Source organism: Chiloscyllium plagiosum, chromosome 26, assembly GCF_004010195.1.
Source record: "Chiloscyllium plagiosum isolate BGI_BamShark_2017 chromosome 26, ASM401019v2, whole genome shotgun sequence".
Lineage (NCBI taxonomy): Eukaryota > Metazoa > Chordata > Chondrichthyes > Orectolobiformes > Hemiscylliidae > Chiloscyllium > Chiloscyllium plagiosum.
Window position 1 is genome coordinate 46,385,630 of NC_057735.1, and position 24,942 is coordinate 46,410,571.

A 24,942-nucleotide genomic window follows, 5' to 3' on the forward strand; every position below is an offset into this window, starting at 1 on the left:
CTTGTGCCAATCTCCTGACTTTTCCCTGTAACCTCACACATTAGATGAAACAATGCCCTTAAGTCTTTAAATTGAAACTGCTTCCACAACACTTCCAGACAGTGCTTTCCAGAACCTATTTGTATTCACTGTGCAAAAAAAGTTGTTACTCATTCCACTGTATTTCTTTCAAATCTTACCTGAAGTTCTAGTTGTTATGATTGAATACAGTGAACCTGTATTAGGCTGAGTAACACCAGCACTAGTTGGCTGTCTATTTGTTTCAGTGGACCCTGTCTGTGTTAACTTCAGTGCAGTAGTTGCCGTTGACGTTGAGACTTGATGTGTTGCATTAATTTGACTCTCTGTAGCTGTTGAAACAAATGGCGCACTTGTCGAGGATTCAGGCACGTAGTGACTTGAAACATGAGGTGTTGTTGTTTGAAATATTGTTATCCCTGTTTTAGGAGGCTGAGAACTGTCAGGCACAGAAGGCTTCACTAATTTGGTTGACGTGGCAACAGTAATCCCAGGGGCTAAGGCAGTCATGTTGTTACTTGTTGGGCTCAGTTTCACCGTAGAAGGTGTCACTACTCCTTTCTGATTGGATTTAGTTGCGAAAACACTGTTAAAAGATCCAGTTTTATTAAGTTTTCCGGAAGAATTACCCTCATTGCTAAGGAAGTTGGTAATGGCAGAAACTTTTTGCCCTGTTGTATCAGCAGAATTCACAGCTAAGACAGCAAAACATTGAGTAAATAAAATGTAAAATATGGTAGGACGAATCCAGACCCTCATTTTGCTTCCTTTTACTGCTTTTAGTCGACAGTAGTTTGCAATTTTCTTCAATTTTCTAGTTTCTCCTGTAAAATATAAAGAATGGTTAATTGTTTATAGCCCCCAGCAATGAACTCAATGTCAAAAGATGTTACAGACAGAATACAATTGTTACCTTATAAAGGAGGATATGAAGGTATACCATTCATTGCAATTGGACTACCTTTAACAGGCCACTTTCAACCTTTAGCATAGAGATTGCAATAAAACATTATATTAAATGATAGTAAAAATAAAATTTTCATTTCAAATTAATTAAAATTGAACAGAAATTAATCTTTAATCATCAAAGAACAGAAAAGTAAGGTTTTGTTAGTATCTAAACTTGAAATATTTAAATTCTTATTGAAATTATGTCAGCCAGCTTGGTCTCTGTAGTATCTTGTGTCAAATTTCCCTTGTTCTACAGTAAAGCTAGTCTGCAAAATAAATATGCAAAACTAGTTGCACTGGAGATAGACATGATCGAATTAGCTATTGTGAGTGCCCACACAGTGTGCATTTGATTTTGCACCCCTGAAAGAACTGCCTAAAATGTACCATTGTTTTTATTTTGTGATCCTTTCCAGAGCTAATTTATGTGAATTCATCTTCAAGACAATTTGCTGTTAGAAGTGCTTTGCATGATTAGTTAATGATTATTATCCTGCACCTGTTTGAGGAGTGAAATTAAATATAATAGAGTACAAGAACACAGTCAGAATTAATCCAGAGGAAACTGAAGTCTATATGTTCCCGTGAGGGTGAAGGACAAGGTTAGCAGGAATAGGGAATCCTGGATGACAAGAGATATTGAGGCTCTCACCAGAAAAAAAGGGGGCATGGCTCAGGTACAGGCAGCTGGGATTTGGTGTATATAGAGGATACATGAATTTACTGAAGAAGGAAACATGAGGGCAAAAAGGGAGCATGTGGAGATTGGATTCACCCTAATCTTCTCAGCCAAAGAGATTCTTTAGTATATTTAAGGAAAAAAAGAATAATGAGAGAGAGAATAGGACCCCTCAAGGACCAAAGTGGACATGTATGTGTGGAACTGCAAAAGGTGGGCGAGGTCCTCAATGAATATTTCTCCTCGGTGTTTACCATTGAGAAAGACATGAAGACTTGGGAACTTGGGGAAGTTAGTAGTGACATCTTGGGGATAGTCCATATCACAGTAGAGGAGATGTTAGACGTACTAAAATGTATGAAGGTGAATAAACCTCCTGGTCCTGACCAGATATATCCAAGAACCCTGCAAAAGGCGAGGGAAGAAATTGCGGGAGCCCTGGCTGATATATTTGCATCATCGTTAGCCACGGCTGAGGTCCCAGGAGAATGGAGGGCAATGCCATTATTCAAGAAGGGCTGCAAAGAAATACCTGGGTACTATAGACCAGTAAGTCTGACATCTGTTATTTGCTAACATCTGGTAAGTTATTTGAGAAGACGGTTAAGATATAGGTGCTTTTGGAAAGACAGGGTTTCATTAGGAGTAGTCAGCATGGTTTTGTGCATGGGAGATCATGCCTCACAAATTTGTTAGGAGTTATTTGATGAAGTGACCAGGAAGGTTGATGAGGGCAGGGCAGTGGAAGTAGTCTATATGGATTTCTTTAAAGCCTTTGGTACGGTTCCATATAGTAAGCTGATCTGGAAGGTTAAACACATGGAATCCAGGGCAAGCTGACAAATTAGATACACAATCGGCTTGATTGTAGGAAGTGGAGGGTAATAGTGGAGGGATGCTTGTCGGACTGGAAGCCTATGACTAGTGGTGTGCCTCAGGGGTAGGTGTTGGGCCCATTGCTGTTTGTTATCTACATCATTGATTTGGATTTTGGAGTGCTTGGAGTTCAGGTGCACAATTCTTTGAAAGTGGAGTCACAAGTAGATAGGGCAGTGATGAAAGCTTTCGGCACACTCGCCTTCATCAGTCAGGGCATTGAGTAAAGAAGAAGGGAAGTTATGTTGCAGTTGTGCAGGATGTTGGTGAGGCTTCACTTGGAGTAGTGTGTTGAGTTTTGCAATTTGGAAGGATGCTTTAAACTAGTAAGAGTGCAGAAGAAATTTACAAGGATGTTGCCAGGACTGAAGGGGCTGAGTTATAGGGAAGAGGTTGGACAAGCTAGGACTTTTATCTTTACAGCATACGCAACTAAATGGGTAATCTTTAAAGAACTGTGGAAGATCATGAAAAGCATGGATAGGATAAATGCACTCGCTCTTTATCCCAGGGTTGGGGAATCGAGGATTAAAATGCATCAGTTTAAGGTAAGAGGAGAAAGAATAAATGGGAACCTGAGGGGCAACTTTAGTTTTTACATAGTGGGTGGTACGCATATGGAATGAGCTGCCAGCAGAAGTGGTTGAAGCAGGTATATTAACAACATTTAAAAGGCAAATGGACATATACAGAACAACCTCAGTTATCCAAATTTTGGATTATCCGAACAAGATGTCTAGGTCCTGTAAAAATTTTATTAAACTTAATAAGAGCACAGTGAGATCAGGCAGCTTGGGCTGGCGGCAGGATCAGGAACAGGATCGCCACAGGAACCCTGTTCCTACTGTTGCCGCCGCCATGGGAACACTGATCAGTCATCCAAACAAGATATTCCCCACCCGTCTTGTTCGGAGAATCGAGGTTGTTCTGTACATGGATAGGAAATATTTAGAATTATATGAGGCAAGTGCAGGGAAATGCGATGAGTGTGGATGGACATTTTGGTCACATTGGCCAGTTTAGGCCAAAGGGCCTGTCTCTATGCTGTTGGATTCCATGACTCTATCACTCTATGATGTTTGTTGTACTTGCAAAGTCTGAAGAAATCCTTCAAAGGAAGTACAATGGGAACATGCTTATATGTTCATTAAATTCTTGATCAACCACATGAGTAGAAGTAGTCTATTAGTTGCCGGATAAAATTGAATGCCCTTCAAAGCTGCTCAAAATGATTTCCCCTATTCATGACAACTTGAGGGGTTTGTTCAGCAGTGACACAGAATCATTAGACCCTTTGAGATTTGTAGACAGGTCAAACAGATTTGTGTTCTAGCACCAAAATGTTTTGGTACATTCTTCCCTTTGCTGCTATTATGTACCTTCAGGTCATCAGAGTTGCTCTGCACTGATGCCACACTAACATTGTGTACCAAGAAACACTTGTAATGGCACACAGACACATTCTCACACCAGTTAAAAAAATATATAGTTTAGTTTGATCATCAGAAAGACAAATGTCAAGAACCAGGAGGTTACCATATCACCATCTGAGTGAGGAAGCAGTTACGTCAAAAGGAAGCAGATTAATTAATGCAGGAGATGGTTTAAATTAATTTGGCACTGGGAGCATACCAGATTAGCGAGGAGATAGATGGTTGCTGAGAGACAATACGAGAAGTAGGAGTCAGCCAGAGGGCCAAGTACACAACTGAGTGACCGCACACCTCAACAGGGAGCTGATATCCTGTGAGGTGAGCGCCACTTAAACCCAGTCTGCACCTCTTAAATGAAACATATTCTTTCTAACAGCGGCTGGTGCTGGCGTGTTTGGGGGAAGAGTTTGGGTAGGATGTGGGGTGCAAATGGCTGAGAAAGGCAGGGATCATGCCAAAAGTGACCAGAGGACAGACTTTCCAAGGCAGTTTCAGTAGACAAAACTATTGCTGTTCATGCCAAGTATCAGAATGCAGTTCTGCAAATAATTCAATAACCCCATATGAATAATTAAAGTCAGTGGACCTTACAACAAATCCTTGTCTCTCATTGTTTAAATCACTCCACCATCTTTATTCACCCACTGAAATTCTCTGTCAAATGAAACTTACCATATTATTCATAGATTCACTTCACTCTTGCAGCAACGTTAAGTACGGTACATGCATGTCACAGTTTGTGTACTATCAGCTATTGAACTGTGACAGGACATATCACCAAAACAAATTGCATTATAGACCTAGGTGCATTTTAGATTAGATAGATTAGATTCCCTACAGTGTGGAAACAGGCCCTTCGGCCCAACAAGTCCACACCGACCCTCCGAAGAGTAACCCACCCCCCTCTGACTCATGCACCTAACAACTCTGGACAATTTAGCATGGCCAAATCACCTGACCTGAACAGCTTTAGAATGTGGGAGGAAACCGGAGTACCCAGAGGAAACCCACGCAGACACGGGGAAAATGTGGAAACTGCACATAGACAGTCGCCTACGGCTGGAATCGAACCTGGGACCCTGGCGCTGTGAGGCAGCAGTGCTAATCATTGAGCCACCATGCCGCCCTCTTATAAATTCCTTCCTCTTATAAAGTAAAGTGGTCTATAATCAGAGGGAGCAGCAGTTAATGAGTTGGGAACCAAAGATCAATAAAAGCATATAATTTAGGAATGGGATTGAGTTTATTTGCCCCCTTAAGCTTTCTCTGCCATCTGGTAAGATTATGGTGGATCAGATTTCAGCCTCAGTTCCACTTCCCCTTCTATCCCTTCTCATACTCTGACTTCCTTGTCAATCAAGAATCTACGTTAAAATATTAAATTACCTCACCTCCAGGAAAGAATTCTACAGACCAAAAACCAGTGGAAAAAAATTTCCTCTTCTCAATTCCAGATGGGAGACCTTTGTTTTAAAAATGTTCTATTCTAGTAACTAAGGAAATGAGAGAGAAAACTGTAAGGTGAGTGATACTTACACACTTTGTATACTTTTATTTACAAGAGATAAACACTATATATATGCACCAAATACAAAAATCACAGTTTCAGTCTGTTCCTTTATGTAGGAACTCTCAGTAAATTCAGTTACCCAATTCACAGCCCACTACCCACTTTCCTGGCAGAGTACTTCTTTTGTCAAATGGATCACAGTTCTTATGTCCTTGAAAGAATAGCATCTGTTGTCTTTGATGTGGATGGCAGACTGAGAAATGGTAGAGATGTCACTGCTTCAGTCTGGAAGATTCACCTGATCTAATGTTCAGGTTTGGATTTGAGCAGTGACAGGGTTCTGTAAGCAGCTCCTTCTGTTCACATTATTCATAACTGACAGTTGAAGAGAAATGCTGCTGGAAGACTCTATGAGGATAAAAGCTTTTGCTAGGAGTCATTCCCTCACTGCCACCTTTTCCACCTACTGCACCACTTCCTGAGAGTTTCCTAAAGTCTAAAGCACTCTAAGCCATCAGTCATTTCCATAAACTCAAAACAGAGAAATCAGAAACTAATCAACACCTAAACCGTATGATGATCCCTTAACTAGCACTTCAGGGAGGTGGAAGTGAGTGGGTCTTCCTGCTCCTGAACGCATCTTCAGCACATAACAAAGAAAGCCTACAAACTGCTGCAGCGAGTCTGAAAATGGCAGCATCAGAGTTGGGTCAGCATTAAAGGGCTGACATCACAACCTGTCTATTCTGAATATTTCCCTCAGTGCGTAGCACAGGTGAGAGTCTGGTACCATTTTGCTGAAACAACAGAGTCCAATTTGTGGCCTAAGCATGACAAAGTTGGTAAGCTGAAGATACAAGCCGCCATTTAGGATTATCATAAAATGGCAACACAGACTTGAATTAAGGGGACCTGTGAACACATATTGGGTGCTATTCTTTGCAGGTGTTGGGTTTTCTGTGCATTGGTTGGAAAACTGGCAAAAGCACCACATTGACTCCTTTAGGAAAGGCTATCCATTGTTAGAGGCCAGCAGCATAACTAGGGAGATAGTGATGGCTATTGGCAATGCACCCACCAGACGCCCATGATCAGCAAGGGACCAAGACATCAATGAAAGAGTGTAGGATGGGACAAGGGAGGATGTGGATAAATGGAGTTGATAGGAAAGACAGGGGTGTTATCAACAGGTCCAGATCCCAATGCTGAGTCTTTCAATCAGGCACCAAGTGTGTTTGAATGGGTGACCCCCATATCAATTATATTTTTTCCCTACTCAACCTATTCAGAGACGTTATGACACACCTCTAGAACAGGTAAGACTTGAATCTTGGTCACCTGGCTCAGGGATAGAGACACTATTATTGTACCACACAGTCCCTTTGAAGCTTAATTGCATATGAATTGTATTTATATGCAGGTGAGAACATTAACTAGAGTTTTACTCCAACACAAAAAAAAGAGAATTAGTGACATACCAGTATTATCTCTGGATTAGTAATTCAGAACTTCAAACTAATGTCGAGAAAGGTGGGTTCAAATTCTATTATAGTAAATGATAAGATTTGAAATCCAATTTTAAAAACATTGAAACGCACAAAGGGTTCTTGTGGTACAGTGATAGTGCCCCTACCTCACAGATAACAGACTTGAGTTCAAGTCTCACCTTTTCGAGAGGTGCATCCGCAGATCTCTAAACAGATTGATATAACAATATCTTAAATGCACAAAAAAAAGAGACATTAAAATTGGTGTGGTTGAGTTGTGAAGTGCAATCTTATAAAGTTCCAATCTGTGAATAGCTGTAAGACTAAGTTAAGAATTGGCTCCAGTATCATCCTTGCCAACAGGCTCTCTGGAAATAATGACATGCTGGTCCTCCTTTAGATTTGGGAGTGCTGCCAGAGAATTGCAAGGTTGCAAATACAATATCCTACTGGTGAAAAGGAGACAGCAACTACATGCTCAACGGCTTAATGTTGCTGATAGGTAAATCTCTAAAGAGAATAAACCAGAACAAAATTAACTGCATTTGGGCAACAAAAAGGAAATCCAGCATGGACTTGCTCAAGGTAAATTAACGTTGTCTGATATAATGGAGTTCTTTGAGATAATGGAAAGGTGGGATGGGTAAAGCACAATTGTATATGTGAATTTTCAAACATCATTTGCTAAAGTGCCACAAAATAGAATTGTTGGTATTAGCCTGTGTCCCTGACTGTGAACATTGCCACCACGTCAATGTCTTCTCCTGGATTCAACAAGTATCTGTGAAGGCAGTTACCTCTTAAATCTACTATGTCCTGACCAGGACTGAAGTCTGGAGGAACTTTTTCACTCATAGGCTAATGAATCTTTGAAATTCTCTACCCCAGAAGGCTGTAGAAGTCCAGACATTGAGAGCATTTAAGACAAAGATCAGTGAATTATCAGTTGTTATTAACGACAAAGGATTCAGAGATATATCTGAAAAGGAACCTTCCAGCTCAGTGAGCAAACCTACATCCAGAACTCAACCTGAGCTACAGATCTTCTCAAAACTCACTAATAGTGGTATACAGTCAGGAGGGACTTGCTCTGGGAGTCCTCAATATTCACTCTGGACTCCACGAAGTCTTGTGGCTTCAGGTTAAACATGGGCAAGGAAACCTCCTGCTGATTACCACGTACTGTCCTCCCTCAGCTGATGAGCTGGTACTCCTCCATGTTGAATAACACAGTGAAAGTTCTGAGGATTGCAAAGGCACAAAATGCACTCTGGGTGGGGGATTTCAGTGTCCACTATAATACTATTGATCGAGCTGGTCTGGTCCTAAAAGACATAGCTGCTAGACTTGGTCTGTGGCAATTGAGGAGGGAAACAACAAGAGGGAAAAACATACTTGACCTTATCTTACCTGATCAAAGGTTATGAGGAAACAGCAATAAATTGGATGTGAGGCATGTTGCATCAGCCATGATCCTATTGAATGGTGGAGTAGGCTTGAACAGCCTACTGCTGTTCCGATTTCTTATGGTCTTATTAATCAGAACATGGTATGGTGCTGTTTGAGGTCATTATTCTGTAAAATATGTGGCACATGGAGACAGAGTCCTCATGTACATTTAAGGTAGGGGCAGTTTCCTGATCAGCAGGGGAGTCAAAGGTTATGAGGAAACAGCAATAAATTGGATGTGAGGCATGTCGCATCAGCCATGATCCTATTGAATGGTGGAGTAGGCTTGAACAGCCTACTGCTGTTCGGATTTCTTATGGTCTTATTAATCAGAACATGGTATGGTGCTGTTTGAGGTCATTATTCTGTAAAATATGTGGCACACGTATGATGGAACTTTTGTACTAGCATACATTGTCGACCTCAACTCTGCTCATATTTTTGATAATTGATTTCTATAACTTGATCCAGTGGTGATACTGTATGCTGTTGAGGAAATCTTTACATTGGACAGAATGCAAAAGATGGAAATGTAATTAAATATTTGGAGGTTTTCTGAACACCTAGCAACAGGTTTTTCTCCCCAACCATGGCAATGTGCCATTACTGAACAGGGAATTATTTTAATGTATTAAAGTCCATGCCCACACCATCCCTAGTTCCATTACACAGGTTCTGGTCCCCTAATTTTACAGAGAAACCATTAACATTGAACTTCGAGCAAACCCCCCAATGATTCTCAAAACTTTCTGCTGGAGCAATGACTGTGCGTCTGTGGTATATTACGAGTTAAACAAACACATGCTCAACTGCAAGCAGCCATTACTGACTTAATTTACATCTCCCCAGTAGAAATTGCAGAGGGGATAATATAACAAAATGCTAATATTTTGCTAGACACTACATTCCCAACCGAGAATATTGCACTAAAGTAAAATGATTGCAGCCACTTCCATACGATGATACAGCAGAGGACTAATCCACATTCATGGTGCCTCTGCCCACTCTTTAACATCGCTCTTCAATTGGTTCTTCTGCCCTTCTTTTTCTCCACAGCCCTGGGATTTCTCTTTGACTATTTATCCAATACACATTTGAATGTTATAATTAGATCTGTTTCTACTATCCTTTCAGGCAGAACATTTCAGATTGCAACAACTCTGTATAAAACAATGTTACCACACGTCACCTCTGGCTTACTTTGCCCAATAATTTATATTTTAGCAGTTTCAGTCAATGAAAGTATTTTCCTTTTTTATCAGTCTGTTTATGTAGAAATAAGCAAGTGAGACAGAATATTTTTGCTTGACATTAGAACAAGCATTTTATTTTAAGGTCTGGTTAACTTATTTCATTGAGATCAATTGGTAGAAATAGATTCTAATGCTAAGATTTCAAAATCTGATTTCAATGGCAATAATTCTGGGAGAACATTTTGGGGAATTGGAAAAAACTGGAGAAAGTCACGTTACACTGAAAACTGCTTTCTAATATCCACCCGTATCACGGCATGACTTTGAATTAGTTTGCAAAGACAAATATTATTCAGGTATTGGAAACTACCTGTAACGGAATGTATTGTCCTCTATAGTCACTGCAAGGTGAGTTAGTCCATGATAACCTCCTGCTTTGCTTTTCAAAACTATAAACATGAACTAGGTTCAGAATCAATGAAAGTTTGATAAGTTGACCTAGAATCACCTGGATGCAGCAACTTGAGTCTCCCTCAACCTCCTCTAAGAACATATTGAGAACCCTAGGTGTTAATTAAAGAAAATCATTGTAAGTTACAAACATTAGGTGTTCTTATCGTTGGAAAACGTATTCTTTTACACTCTTTTTGATTTTTAAACCAAAGCTGAAGTATTTAACGTTAAGTACAAACAGATTATTTGCAGTTAATTACTGTTCACTGTAAAATGATATAACTGTAATTTATTAAACACCTATGTAAATCTTATTCTGGTGTTAAAGCAAATATTATTGTGGAGCTAAACTAAAACAAAGAACTGCAGATGCTGGAAATCGGAAACAAAAACAGAAAATCATGGAGGAACAGAGGTTTGGCAGCATTTATTCCAGTTCTGAAGGATCTGCCAGATTTGCTGAGTTTCTCCAGCAATTTTTGTTACCATTATTATTTTGGAGCTACAGGTTCTTATTGTCTTAGGGCTGACAGATTAGCTGAGTGCAGTCAACCAAATATAAGACCAACCAAACATAAGCACAAGTCTGCACAAGTAGTATTTGAATTTATTAGGAATGCATACCCAGGAATTTACTCCTCATCTCTGTCTTTAAAGCATGATCCCTTATTCTGAGATTACATTCTCTGCTCCTAGATTCTCTCACAAGGGCAAACAATTTTTTTGCATATCTACAGTAAGTCCCCTAAGAATCTCGTAAAATTGTCTTTCTTCTAAACTCCATGCGTTCAGGCTCAAATAGTTGGTGAGCAATAGGGCAGCAAATATATAGACAATTCATCGATGTGTATAGGAATAATAATATTAGGGAATTTCAACTTCCTAACATTAATTGGGATAATTATAGTATTAAGGGTTTAAGAGAGGATGGATTCTTTGAAACAGGTAGATGGTCCAACAAGGGATAGTGCATTGTTGGACCTAATTCTTGGGAACAAAATGGAATAGGTGGTCAGGGTGACAGTGGGGAAGCATTTTAATAATAGCAACCACACCACTGTGTGATTTAAGTTGGTTATGGAAAAAGGAAAAGTATTCTGTAATAAAAAAATCTGGATTTGGGAAACAAGGTTTTATTAAAATAATGTAGAATCTGACTAAAGCAGACCACAACCTTCTGGGTAAATCTACAGCAAGCCAGCTGAGGAAATTTAAAAAAAAGAAATGGAGAGACTACAGAACCAACATGTTCTATATAGTGTGAAATGTAGGAGTAACAGGCCCAAAGAATCCTGAATGTCTAAGAATATTCAGGGCCGCATAAGGAAAACAGGCTTTTAACAGGTACAAAACAGAGCAAAGCAGAGTTAACAGTGGAGTACAGAGAGTGGAGGTGAACTTAAGAAAGAAATTAAAGCAAAGAGGGGGCATGAGAAAACACTGGAGGTAAAATTAGCAAGAATCCCCAAGATATTTTGTAAGGATACTAAGGGGAAGAAGATAACCATGAAGAGTATAGAACCCATTAGGGACCAAGAGGGCATGGAGCTGGAGGATATTGTAGAATGTTAAACGAGTATTTCACAACTGTCTTCACTTGGGAGAATGAGGATCAAGGTACAGAACTTGGTCAGAAGGTCTGTGGGGTTATGAGTTCTCAGGGAGAGAGAACATAGTGGAGGTTTTGGCAGGATCAAGTGGACAAATCCCCAGGTCAGAATGTGTCATATCTCAGGCTATTGTAGAAGGTCAGGTCGGAAATTAAAGGTTCTAACCCAATTTTTAAAATTTCTGTCAGGCCACAGGGAAGGCGTCAGAGGAATGGAAAACAGGTAATGTAGTTCGACTTTTCAAGAAAAGTGATAGAGATAAACCAGGGATTACAGATCACGGAGTCTTACATCAGTAGTAGGAAAACTACTGGAGAACATTCTGAAGGAGAGAATAAATCTTCATTTGGAGAGACAAGGTATGATCAGGAAGAGAAGCTGGACAAGCTTAGGTTTTTTTTAAAGCAATGAAGATTGATGGAGAAACCTCACAGAGGTGTGTAAGATTGAGGAGCATGGACAGGGTGAATAGAAAGCAGCTTGTCAGTATGGTGTTGTCAGAGGGAGCTCATACCTAACAAATTTGTTTGAATTTTATGAGGATTATGTAGGTGAGGGTAAATTTGATGTAGTTTATATGGATTTCAGCCTTTGAGAGTTATAAAAAAGATAAAAACACATGGGATTCATGGTAACTTGGCAAGTTGGATCCAAATTTGGCTTAATCAGGAGACAGAGGGTGATGGTAGAAGGCTGTTTGTGTGACTGGAGCCTAGTGTGCAGTGGCAAACCACAGTAATTGATGCTGGGTTCCTTTACTGTTTATGGTATATATGAACAATATAAATGAGAATGCAGGGTTGATGATAAGTTGATTTGCAGGTGGCACAAAGATTGGCTGTGTGGCAGATTGAATTTAACCCTGAAAGCTGTGATGTGATGCACTTTGGAAGAAGCAACAAGACAGGGGAATACACAAGGAAGCTCACAGAAACAGAACGATCTTGGGGTATTTGTCCACAGATCCTTGAATGTGACTGGACAGGTTACTAGGGTAGTTAAAAAGGCATATGGGACATGCCTTTAATCAGTCCTGGCATAGATTAGAAGAGCAGGAGGTTCTGTACAGAAGTTTGGCTAGGCCGCAGCTGCAATAGTTAGTGTGCAGCTTTGGTTAACACGTAATAGGCGTGATGTGATTGCACTGGAGGGGGTGTAGTGGAGATTCACTAGGATGTTTCCTAGATGGAGCATTTAAACTATGAAGAGAAGCTGGATCAGCTTAGGTCTTCTCTTTAAAACAATGAAGGCTGATGGGAAAATCTCAGAGGTGTGTAAGATTGAGGAGCATGGACAGGATGAATAAAAAGCAGCTATTCCCCTCAACTGAAAGGTCAGTATGAGGAGGCATAATTTTAAAATGCAGGACAGGAGGTTTGAAGGAAATTTAAGGAAAAGCTTTTCCACTCGGAGGGTGTTGGAAAACTAGAATGCACTGCCAGGGCAGATAGCTGAAAGCAAGAAACCCCATAACCATACAGTATGTGGATGTTGCATAGCTTTGAATATTATTATTATGCTGGAAGGTGGGACTAGTATAGACTCAAAGGCCCTCTTCTGTGTTGTATGAATCTATGACTTTACACTCAACCTTTCATCATAAGGCAGTCCCGCAAAACTCAGGATCAGCCTCGTTAATCTTTTCTGCACTGCCATCAATGTGGGCTGACCAGCACCTTATATAGTTTTATCAAGACATCCTTAAATTTTATACACTATTCCCTTTAAAATAAAGGCTAACATTCCATATGCCTCCTCTATTACCTGCTGAACCTTATTACTGGCTTTTTGTGGTTCATAGAATCCTTACAATATGGAAGTAGCCATTCTGCCCATAGAGTCCTCAATAACCTTCTGAAGAGCATCCCACCCAAACCCACTCCATCCCTTTAACCGTGCATTTCCATTGGCTAATCCATATAACCTTCACATCCCTGGATACTATGGACAATTTAGCTTGGGCCAATCCACCCAACCTGTACATCTTTGCTGGCTGGAGATGCATTTGTCCTTGACAGTATTAGTGAGAGTTAATATTGCACAGTCCTCCCTCCTTCACACTGAGAATAACCTCCATTGTGTTGTGTGGCACTATTAATATACTAAATGGGACATACTTCAAACAGATTTAGCAATTCAAGACTGGGCATCCATGAGGTGCAGTGGGCCATAAACACCAGTAGAATTGCACTCCAGCACAATCTGTAACCATATGTCCTGACATATCCCCCATTCAACCATTACCATCAAGCCAGGGAATTAATCCTCGTTCAATGGAGAATGCATGAGGGCATGCCAGGAGCAGCACCAGGCATACCTGAAGATGTGGTATCAATCCGGTGAAGCTACCAAACAGTTCTACCTACAAGCCAAACAGCAGAAGCAGCAAATGATAGCGAGCTAAGCAATCCTGCAACAACAGATCAGGATCTAAGCTCTGTAGTCCTGTCACATCCAGTTGTAAATGATGGTGGACAATTAAACAACTCACTGGAGGAGAAGGCTATACAAACATCCCCATCCTCAATGAAGGAGAGGCCCAGCACATCAATAAGAAGATAAGTCTGAATCTTTTGCAGCAATATTTAGCAATATGCTGAGTGGACGATCCATCTCGGCCTCCTCCAGTGGTCCCCAGCATCACAGATACCGGTCTTCAGCCAATTCGATTCATTCAACACAATATCAAGAAATGGTTGGAGACACTGAATACTGCAAAGACAATGGGCCCTGACAACATTCGGCAATAGTACTGAAGATTTGTGTTCCAAAACGTGCTACTGCCCTAGCCAAGCTGTTCCAGCACCAGTATCTACCCAACAATATGGAAAATTACCCAGGTATGTCCTGTACATAAAATGCAGGATAAATCCAACCCAACCAATTACTGCTCCATCAGTCTACTGTCATTTATCAGTAAAGTGATGGAAGGTGTCATCAACAGTGCTGTTAAGCAGCACTGCTCAGCAAAAACCCGTTCACTGATGCCCAGTTTGGGTTCCACCAGGACCATACAGCTCCTGATATCATTACAGCCTTGGTTCAAACATGGACAAAAGAATTCCAGAGAGGAGGTGAGAGTGACAGCCCTTGACAACAAGGCTGCATTCAACAGAGTATGGCATCAAGGAGCCCTAGCAAAACTGAAATCAATGTGTATTAGGGGGCAAAATCTCTGGAGTTGGAGTCGTACCTGACAAATAGGAAGATGGTTATGATTGTTGGAGGTTAGTCATGTCTGCAGGAGTTCCTCAGGGTAGTGTCCTAGGCCTAACCATCTTCAGGTGCTTCATCAATAACTTTCCCTCCTTCAAAAGGTCAGAAGTGGGATGTTCACCGATGATTGCACCATGTTCAGCACCATTCATGACTCATCAGATACTGAAGCAGTCCATGTTCAAATGCAAAAAGATCTGGACAATATCTAGACCTGGGCTAACAAGTGGCAAGTAACATTCGCACCACACAAATGCCAGGCTATGACCATTACCAATAAGAGACGATCTAATCATCACCTCTCAACATTCCAACGCTGCTACCATCACTGAATCCCCCACTGTCAACATCCTGAGGGTTATCATTGATCAGAAACTAAACTGGACCCACCGTATAAACACAGTGGCTGCAAAAGCAGGTCAGAGGCTAGGAATACTGCGGCGAGTAACTCACCTTACAACTCCTCAAAGCCTGTCGATCATCTACAAGGCTCATGTCAGGAGTGTGAGGAATACTCCTGACATGCCTGGATAAATGCAGCCCCAACAACGCTAAAGAAACTTGACATCATCCAGGACAAAGCAGCCCACTTGACTGGCACTACATCCACAAGCATTCACTCCCTCCATCAATGATGCTTAGTACACACTGCTATCTACAAGATGCACTGCAGAAATTCACCAAAAATCCTCAGAAAGCACCTTCCAAACCCGCAACCACCATCTAGAAGGACAAGGCCAGCAAATATATGGGAACACCACCTTCAAGTTCCCGTCCAAGCCACTTACCATCCTGACTTGGAAATATATCACTGTTCCTTCACTGTTGCTGGATCAAAATCCTGGAATTCCCGCCTAATGGCACTGTGGGTCAACCCGCAACAGGTGGACTGCAGCAGTTCTAGAAGGCAGCTCACCACCACCTTCTCAAGGGCAACTATGAATAAACAATAAATGCTGGCCAGTCAGCAACACCCATACCCTACAAATGAATAAACTTTTAAAAAGTGACCAACTTAATAACAGGTTGCCATCCTCTTCTCCCTTCAGTAGAAGCAAAGCCCTCAGAGACACAATTGTTTTACCTTCTTTTATTCCAGGCCCTGGAGGGAGAGAGAATGATCGCCTTCGGGTGCACAGAGACACGAGTTCACGACTTTCTCCCGAACAACAGTTTCTCAAATGAATTATATAGTAATTTTACAGGGAGGAGCATCCAGATAAGGCAACTTATTTATTAATAAGGTGACGGTTACAATCAACAAGTATCGATAGCAGAGACCAAGCTCTTAACTGTTATATAAATAGGTGTTCTTAACTTTGTTAACTGGACTCATACAATGGATACTTTTCCTCTTGTTAGCTGACCTTGCACGCTGAATGTTTTCAGTATTTTTAAATGGCTCTACATAATGAATGCTTTTCCACGTTGTTAACCTATTACCCTTGCCTCCAGCACCCCATTGTTAACTGTAAGTACTTATCTGATCTGAGTCATGCTCAGCTGAACTTCTCAGAACTTAACTCTTTCCCCATCTGCGCTCAGTTGAATCTCTTGATTCACAAAACTCAGAACTTAACCCTTTCCCTGCCTGCTTACACCCTATAAATGTTCTCAAGATTAGCTATACAGAGTAAGAAAGGGTTTGCAGATTTACTAAAGTAATACAGGTTGCCTAAGAAAGTGTGGAGTCATAAAAATCTCTCTCCAGTAGAGAAAGCCTATTGGTTAGGTACACCATTCATAGCATAAGATAAGGTGAGTAGGTAGCCTCCATAAATAACCACAAATGGTACAAATTTGAACCTACTTAATATCCTTTATTCTACACCACACCCTGATCATCCACCCAATAGCCACTTGAACATTACCCCAAGAAAATATAGAAACAGGAATGGTTCTTTGTGGAACAAAAAAATTAAGGGGACTTTGATTCTCAAAATCTCAAATTTTCAAACTTTTTCAAGATTTTAGGTATGTAACAAAGGAAAAGTTATTTTGAGAGGAAGGAGGACTATTGACCAGCAGACTTGAACTTAGTGTAATTTTCACTAGAACCAGAGGTGACAAGGAAAAAAAATGCTTCTGCAATGAGTTATGATGAAGTGGAATCTATTGCCTGGAAAATGAAGCAGATTCAAAAGGTAATTGGATAAATAATTGAAAACATTGCTGTATTCTCGGGTAGATGTGACTAATTGAACGGCTCTTCCAAATATCTAGTACAGTGCTGAAGTCTGTGTCAAAGTGTTAACATTCAACTTCTAACCCAGAGGCATGATATCTGTCACTTAGAGTTAATATTATAGCATTATCTTAGAAGCATTTCTGCTATTGATATTTTGCCTGAATTGAATCAGTCATATTAACCTGGATGAATGTCACATTAAAAAATCATTCTTTAGTCTTAGGAGTAATAAACGCTGTAGTGGGCATCTTGAGTTCAGCAACATTTCATTTCAAATCATTGTAGAGAATAGAAGAGTTGGTTTCACTTCATTTCAGGCTTGTTTTGCAACATCAAACAATTGAGCCCAGCCTGTATCAGCCGTTGCCAGGAAACTGAAGAATAAGCTGACTCAGTGTTGAGACTTTTTAATTGATGTGTCTCTCCTCAATTGGAGTACAATGAGAGTGAAAGTCTGTTCTTCCTAGGTGTCCAACTGATAGGGTACAGATGAACTAATTATTTCCAATATTTGCTTGTGCAACAGTATGGTTAGTGGTTAATTGTTTTATACAGAGAGTAAAAACAGAAAGCAGATTCTGTTTTCATTTCATCACCTCTAGATTCATTTTTTATATGTCATGCCCCATTGCTTTGCACCACAAATGTTTTGTCATTTTATGTCTCCTGCCTCCCACCCTATCACGAACCTCTCCTTTTGTTCCTCACTACGTCCACAGGTTTCCCTCCAACCCTAGCCCACTCTTTTCCTCTGTTCTTGCCTAAAACCTGGCACATCTCTTTCTCTAGTTTTGACAAATGGTCATTGACCTATTCATTCTATTTCTGTTGCCTCTGATATTGTCGAACCAGTTCAGGAACCACAGATTTGGGAAGAGCAAAGTGGGATAAAGTGGGAGGTGGGTGGAAAAAGGTGAGGTTATGCAGATGCACTAACCAAGTACTTAAAACACTGTCTAAACATGAACATATTTGCACATAGCCCACTTACTAATGACTTGGAGGAAGGAAGAGAATGTACTGTAGCCAAATTTTCAGATGTCAAATAAATAGGTAGAAAGCTGCAAGCGAGACACAAACTGTTTATGGAGTCTATGTTGATTGGGTAAGTAAGTGAGCAACAAGTTAGCAAATAGAATATAATCTGAGAAAATATGAAGAAGTTAATTTTGAAAGAGAAAACAAAAGAACAGAATATTATTTAAACACAGAAAGCTGCAACGTAAAGGGATTTGGGGATACTTGTGCACAAAACATAGAAAGCTGACACACGGGTGCAGCAGTTAATCTGGAAGGCTGACCCTTATTTCCACACGGTTGGAGTACAAGAGTAGAAAAGTCTTCCTGCCATTGTACAAGGTGCTGGTGAGTCCATTTATGTAGTACTGTCAGAAGTTTTGCTCCCCTTATTTAAAGAATGATATTATTTCATTGGAGGCAGTTCAAAAAAGGTTCGCTAGCATGATCGCTAGGGATTTTCTTATGAACAAAGGTTAAATAGTTTGGGACTCCACTTACTGAGTTTAGAAGAATGAAAGATCTCATTGAAACACTTGGGATTCCTAAGGGTTTTGGAGAAAGTAAGGACTGCAGATGCTGGAGATCAGAGTTGAGAAGTGTGGTTGTGGAAAAGCACAATTTCCAATGAAGGGCTTATGACCAAAATATCGACTCCCCTGCTCCTTGGATGCTCCCTGACCTGCTGTGCCTTTCCAGTGCCACACTTTTCAATTCTTAATGAACTTGACAGGATAAATGCCAGGAGGATATTTCCCCTCATGTGAGAGTCTCAGAAGAAAGGGTTGCCAATTCAAGACTGAGATGAGGAGGAATTATTTTTCTCAGAGGGATGAGTTTCTTTGGAATTCCATTCCACAGCCAGCTGTGGAGACAGAGTCCTCATGTACATTTAAGGTAGGGGCAGTTTCCTGATCAGCAGGAAACCGAAGCACCCGGAGGAAACTCATGCAGACATGAGAGAATGTGCAAAATCTACACATGCAGTCGTCAGAGGTTGGAATAGAATGCGGGTCCCTTGGCACTCTGAAGCAGCAGTACTAACCACAGTGGATGAGGACTCCCAAATTCCTCAGTTCCGCAGTCTTTCTTCCATCTTCTTATAACTCACTTGTAACGATCCAGTTTCCAACACTGGAAAACCCTAAGCAGTGTCAAAGGTGACAACTTCCCTGATTGTGAGTGTTGATGTGATTAACAGAGACTATCCTCCTCAATCTTCTTGACCTGTGTACAATCATCAACATGGTGGACCACAGCAAACAGGCTGCAGCGGGGAGACTGAAGATGGGGATAGACACCAGGCTCACAGATACAGAGCCAACGGACTGACCATGACCTACACTCTCAACCACAAAAACAGTGTTTGGTGTCTATTCCCTAAGACTTTAAGATATGGCTGCCTACTTACTGTCACAATGTGTATGTTATGCAAGTTGCTGACACACCGAGCAGGTGAGAAATTTACGTGGCACACTGCTGTACAATAAAACGTCCACTAGCCAGACGCGTGACACTCACTAGTAAGGCAAGCTGCCTGATTGTATAACTTCATTAACAGACACAGCAAGATAAGGCAGGATGCTATGAGCAGGCCAGTAAGCACTATGTGAGTGAGCAAGCGAACAGTCCTGAGATGCAGCTGGTCCAATCTGTGAGCCTGGTATCTATCCCTGTTCCCGCTGCAGCCTTATTGGTACACACTGTAATGTATGGGTGTGCCTCCACAGTACACTGCCTGTACACATTGGAGAAGTGCCAGCATGGTTGTGATGGAATGCCTGATGCCAGTGTCAATGGAGGGGGAAAATCGGAAATTGCTGGAAAAACTCAGCATGTCTGACAGCATCTGTGGAGAGGAAACAGAGTTAAAATTTCAGGTCGAGTGACCCTTCTTCAGAACTACTTTCTCTCCACAGATGCTGACAGACCTGCTGAGTTTTTCCAGCAGTTTCTGATTTTGTTTCAGATTTCCAGCATCGACAGTTCTTAATTTTTTGGAGGAAGATTCTGAGATACTGCCCCGAGATCTTGACACCCAGTGTACAGCATGGAAGTCGACTGGGCAAGCATGGAGCTGAATCCACTGGGTACTAACTCTGGTTTCCTTTGTCAGGTCTTCCTGACATCTAACTTGTTGGGCAGGTTTGGTAAGGTGGGACACTAAATATTAATGAGGTGAGTTGTAGCTTTTTCAAGTTGTTTAACAAGTACCTAATACTCATCAATTGGCATCTTGCCATTGCCTAGCAAGATCTGTCCACACCTCTTGTGAAAAGCAGAAAAGATCAAATGAGATGATCTCACATTGAGATGGGCCTTGCACCACTTGTTGTAAGATTCTGCCATATATCTTGTTAAAAATCACACAACACCAGGTTATAGTCCAACAGGTTTAATTGGAAGCACACTGGCTTTCGGAGCGACGCTCCTTCATCAGGTGAAGCTCCGAAAGCTAGCGTGCTTCCAATTAAACCTGTTGGACTATAACCTGGTGTTGTGTGATTTTTAACTTTGTACACCCCAGTCCAACACCGGCATCTCCGAATCATGGCCATATATCTTGCCACCCTGTAAAACTGTGTCCTATGCATACATTGTACTGATGACATCCAGTGCAACCTCACGTTAAGCTGCATGCCTGACATCTGGTCTTTGATAATCTGCAAGCTACCCCTTATTTCTTTTGCCAAGCTTTTGGTCATCTAATGTCTTTCTTTGACTGTGTTGACATTTAACTAAATACAAAAATGTTGTAAGATATTTCACTGATAAACTATGTTAAAGCTATTTTTACAAAGATATTCCTTAAAAGCCCAGCAACTATATAAGCACAAAGTGGTAACCCAGCACCAACTGCAAGAATCCCACAGGCAACAAGTAACAATTGGTTTGGAAAGAAATAGGGCAGTCAGAGAATCACAAGCAGCATTCTAATAAAACCAGTTACTAATCTGCTGCACACTGTGTACAGTTCCGAATCACAACTTCCAACGACTGTAGAATAACTTTTCTACAATATGTAAAGATCATTTACACTATTTGCTGAAGAATAGATCAAATGAGATAAAATGGCTTGTGAATTCTAAAGCAGTTGCCACGGTAACTCATGTTTTTTTCTGACAATGTCATACTCTGACTGGCTCTGGGTGTGTAGTGTGGTTTGAAGACAAGCCAATTGTTTGCAATAATGCCACTCATATTACAGGTTCAAGAAACTAAAGTGCCTTCACTGATACTCAGCATTAAGGCACTTTATGGCACTCCTGAATTACAGTCTTCAGTTTCCTCATGAGAAAACCACCAAAATCATTGGCCATACAGATTGTACGTTAAGAGAGCTTAAACTCTCTTACAAAATTATTTCAACAGCAAGACACAAATCTCACAAAGTATATGGATGATTCAATTATGTATTGATTCACAGTTCAACATGCTTGAAACAAAGTTTGTTGACATAACACAATGCTTAATTCTAAGATAAAAGTTACATTAAAATTGTACGAAAATAAAAAACAGTGGACAATAATTGCACCACACACTGCCCCACTGTGTTTTGGGTTTTCATATAACACTAGATTTACTTGCAGCTCAAAGACTTGTTTTGCTTTTCGCGTAAATCATTAACTGATTTCTGTGGTAATGATACTGCGTACAGTACAGCAAACTGTATGGAATGAAAGTGCGAGGCCTGGATAATATTCCAATAGGGTTGATGGGAACTCCTGGTAACTTTCAGCAAAATCATTTTACAAACTGGCCATCAAACCTTTCAACAAAACTGATTAACACACTATTTGGAAATATTTCCTACTCCCCTCCCCCAGGAGTTACTAGATCTGCCAACGAACAAGCCAAAACAAAAAGTCAACGCGACACAGTTGAATGCTGTAAGCCGCTGATTTTTAAAATTTGAAGTCCTTTATTCTCACATCCTCCAGGTTATTAAATACTCAGCTTAGTTCTCATGGTCACACCTTTAAAAGGTAGATAGCCAGCCAAAGGTTGCCCTTATTTTCTTGTTAATCTAAATACTGACTAGAGTTCTAATTTGAAGTAAATTCCAAAACAAGCTCACCTTAATTACAAAGTTAGTAGAGTTTCAGACAACCCTCTGGTACCCAGTTTTAGGGATTCCGTGAGTATTGAGAAGTTGTTGAAGATTAACGTACCTACGGATTAACTGTAAACTGCACCACCTGGTTTCACTGTGAGAGTGCGAACATGTTGTGCCTTCTTGTCATTTCCGGGGCATTTCATTGTTCTCATTCCCCAGAGGCTGTGACTGGGTACGACAGAGGGAGTGATAGGATTTGAACTAGTTTTACGTAAACAGGAAGGAGGGCCGTGAAATTTGATGTGTTTCACCATGACAACTGCCAAGAGCGACACACCTGAGTTGAAACGTTACACTATTTGGTAAGTCATTTTAACAACCTGGTTTCACTGGTACTTACTGGCTAGAAGAAAAGGAAATCGCATTAAAAACATATATTCACTCGACATCAACTGAATGTTAACTGAATATTTCTTGGGGCAATGAAAACTAGACAGTCAAATAGATAGTTTGGCAAGTTCAATATAAAGAACTGCATGCAAATTACAGAAAGTAGCTCGCATACAAGTCAATCATACAACACTTTGTACTAGTAACTAGTTTGTTGCTGTAAACAATAATTTATGGCTAATTTCCCATTAAAACATTTTTTTAAACTTTCACTTTTTCTCATTTTCTTTTTCTCACTGAACAGGGATGGTGTTAATACCCACTCCCACTCCAGAGATAACTGCATATTTAATTCAGTCAGAGTCATAGAGATGTATGATCAGATATTCCAACCTAATCTAGTCCCATTTGCCAGCACTTGGCCCATATCCCTCTAAACCCTTCATATTCATGTGCCTTTTAAATGCTGTATTATACCAGCCTCTACCACATCCTCTGGCTGCTCATTCCATATATGCACCACTCTCAGAATGAAAGAGTTGCCCCTTGAGTCTCTTTTGTATCTTTCCCTCTCACCTTAAACCTATGCCCTCTTGTTCTGGACTTGCCCGCCCCAGGGAAAATACCTTATCTATTTATCTTATTCATGCCCCTCATGATTTTATAAACGTCTATAAGGTTACTCTGGGGAAAACAGCCCCAGCCTATTCAGCCTCTACCTATAGCTCAAGTATTCCAACCCTGGCAACATCCTTGTAAATCTTTTCTGAACCCTTTAAAGTTTCACAACATCCTTCCAATAGGAAGTAGACCAGAATTGCATGCAATATTCCAATGTCCTATACAGCCACAGAATGATCTCCTAAATCCTATACTCGATGCTCTGACCAAATGCCTTCTCCACTATCCTATCTATCTGCAACTCTACTTTCAAGGAACTATGAACCTACACATCAAGGTCTCTTTGTTCAGCAACACTCTCCAGGACACTCCAGCAACACTCCGTCTGCCATTCCTCAGCCCATTGGCCCATCTGATCAAGAACCTGTTGTACTCTTAAATTTGTCTGGATCTTTTCTCTCCCTCTGCTCTGGGTCTAAGAGACAGGAAAGACACATAATTTTATAGATTCTCAATTAATGCTAGCTTGAGCAGTAACAACAGAGGGAAAGGGAAAGAGATATTTTCTGCCTTTTTATTGTACTTAGGTTAATTTTGGCTGTAAAATTTCAACTTTAAACTAAATGCTAGTTGTCTCATTATTTTCTGTTAAAATTCAACTATGTAAGTTGATTAGTTTAAAGGAGCAGTTTTGTTTAATTGGTGACTTCCTGCTTTCTGAACTGGATTGTTACTCTGAAACCATACAAAATTGACTGATATGGAGTTCTATGTTGTTTCATATGTTGTTCTTAGACTTTGATATTAATTTGAGGCCTCATTCACAGTCTCATGCAGAGATTAAAGGTTGAATGGCTCAACTTACAGAAATCATGGCAATATTCCCTCATTCACTTTGATTCTGATTCTGGGACCTTAATGTGTTCAAAATGGCAGCTACAATTGCCGCTGTCTTTGCCCTTTGTACATGAAGTGGCATGGGAGTTTCTAGCTGATGTAGTAAGTAGCTGGATAAAACATCTTTATTTTTGCAACTGTTGACTCGCCAACAAAACCTCACTTTGTATCATCTTGCTGCTCTGCCTACTGATAGTAGATATTCAAAACTACAATTAAAGGAATAATTCTTGAAGGTAGACCTTGCTGGCATTTAAAAATCACTTCTTTCCTAAGTGCAACTTCTAATTGTTCAAATAATGCTGTGAAACAGTAATATTTCTGTGCTGTATAGGCAATAACCATTTCTCAAACTTGAAATATTTTTATTTTCCATTTCATTAGAATCCAACTGATCCATTCATTTTCAGCCACCATGATTGTTGGTCAGCACATGATGGTATTCAATGACAGGAGAGAAATCTTGTTTGTTACTTCAGGATTATCATTTACATGGGGTTGCATTACAACCATACATTTGGTACAAGAATTTTGAAGAAGACTCATTCTGGACTGTAAATGTTAATTCTGTTTCTCTCTTCACAGGTTCGGCCAGACATACTGAGTTCCGTCAGCATTTTCTATGTTTATTTCAGCATTACAAATGATCTGAAATGAGACACAGCAATCCTTGAGGGTACATACCTTTTTTTTGTCTTCCTATGGACTTGACTTAAATTAAAACTCTTCCCATTTCCACATTCTTTAAGCTTTTTTCAAACTCTGCTGCCTGCACCCTAACTCACGACAAATTCCAGTCCAAACAGTTTCTATGCAACAAACGCTTCTTCATTCTCAGAGAGAACTGAATTGACAATTTCAATGACTTGGTTTCCACCTTAACAATGCAAACATTCA

The 24,942-nt window shown here is 40.4% G+C and overlaps 1 protein-coding gene across 4 annotated transcripts in view; it reads right to left on the reverse strand.

Annotated features, from left to right (window-relative positions):
* The window catches only part of si:ch211-105j21.9 (sialomucin core protein 24-like), a 33,600-nt gene extending 11,213 nt beyond the window's left edge, over positions 1–22,387 (reverse strand). Inside the window, exons 1-4 of one of the 4 annotated variants that reach the window (XM_043717031.1) lie at positions 22,159–22,297; positions 5,349–5,450; positions 932–1,000; positions 180–842 (exon numbers count right to left, since the gene is read on the reverse strand). In XM_043717031.1, the coding sequence (XP_043572966.1) occupies positions 180–777 (598 nt within the window). In that variant the 5' untranslated portion in view covers positions 778–842; positions 932–1,000; positions 5,349–5,450; positions 22,159–22,297. Of the gene's footprint in view, positions 1–179; positions 843–931; positions 1,001–5,348; positions 5,451–22,158 lie in introns of all 4 variants that reach the window. The other 3 variants (XM_043717033.1, XM_043717032.1, XM_043717030.1) reach the window with 3 other exon arrangements.
* Positions 22,388–24,942: the final 2,555 nt, after the last annotated feature.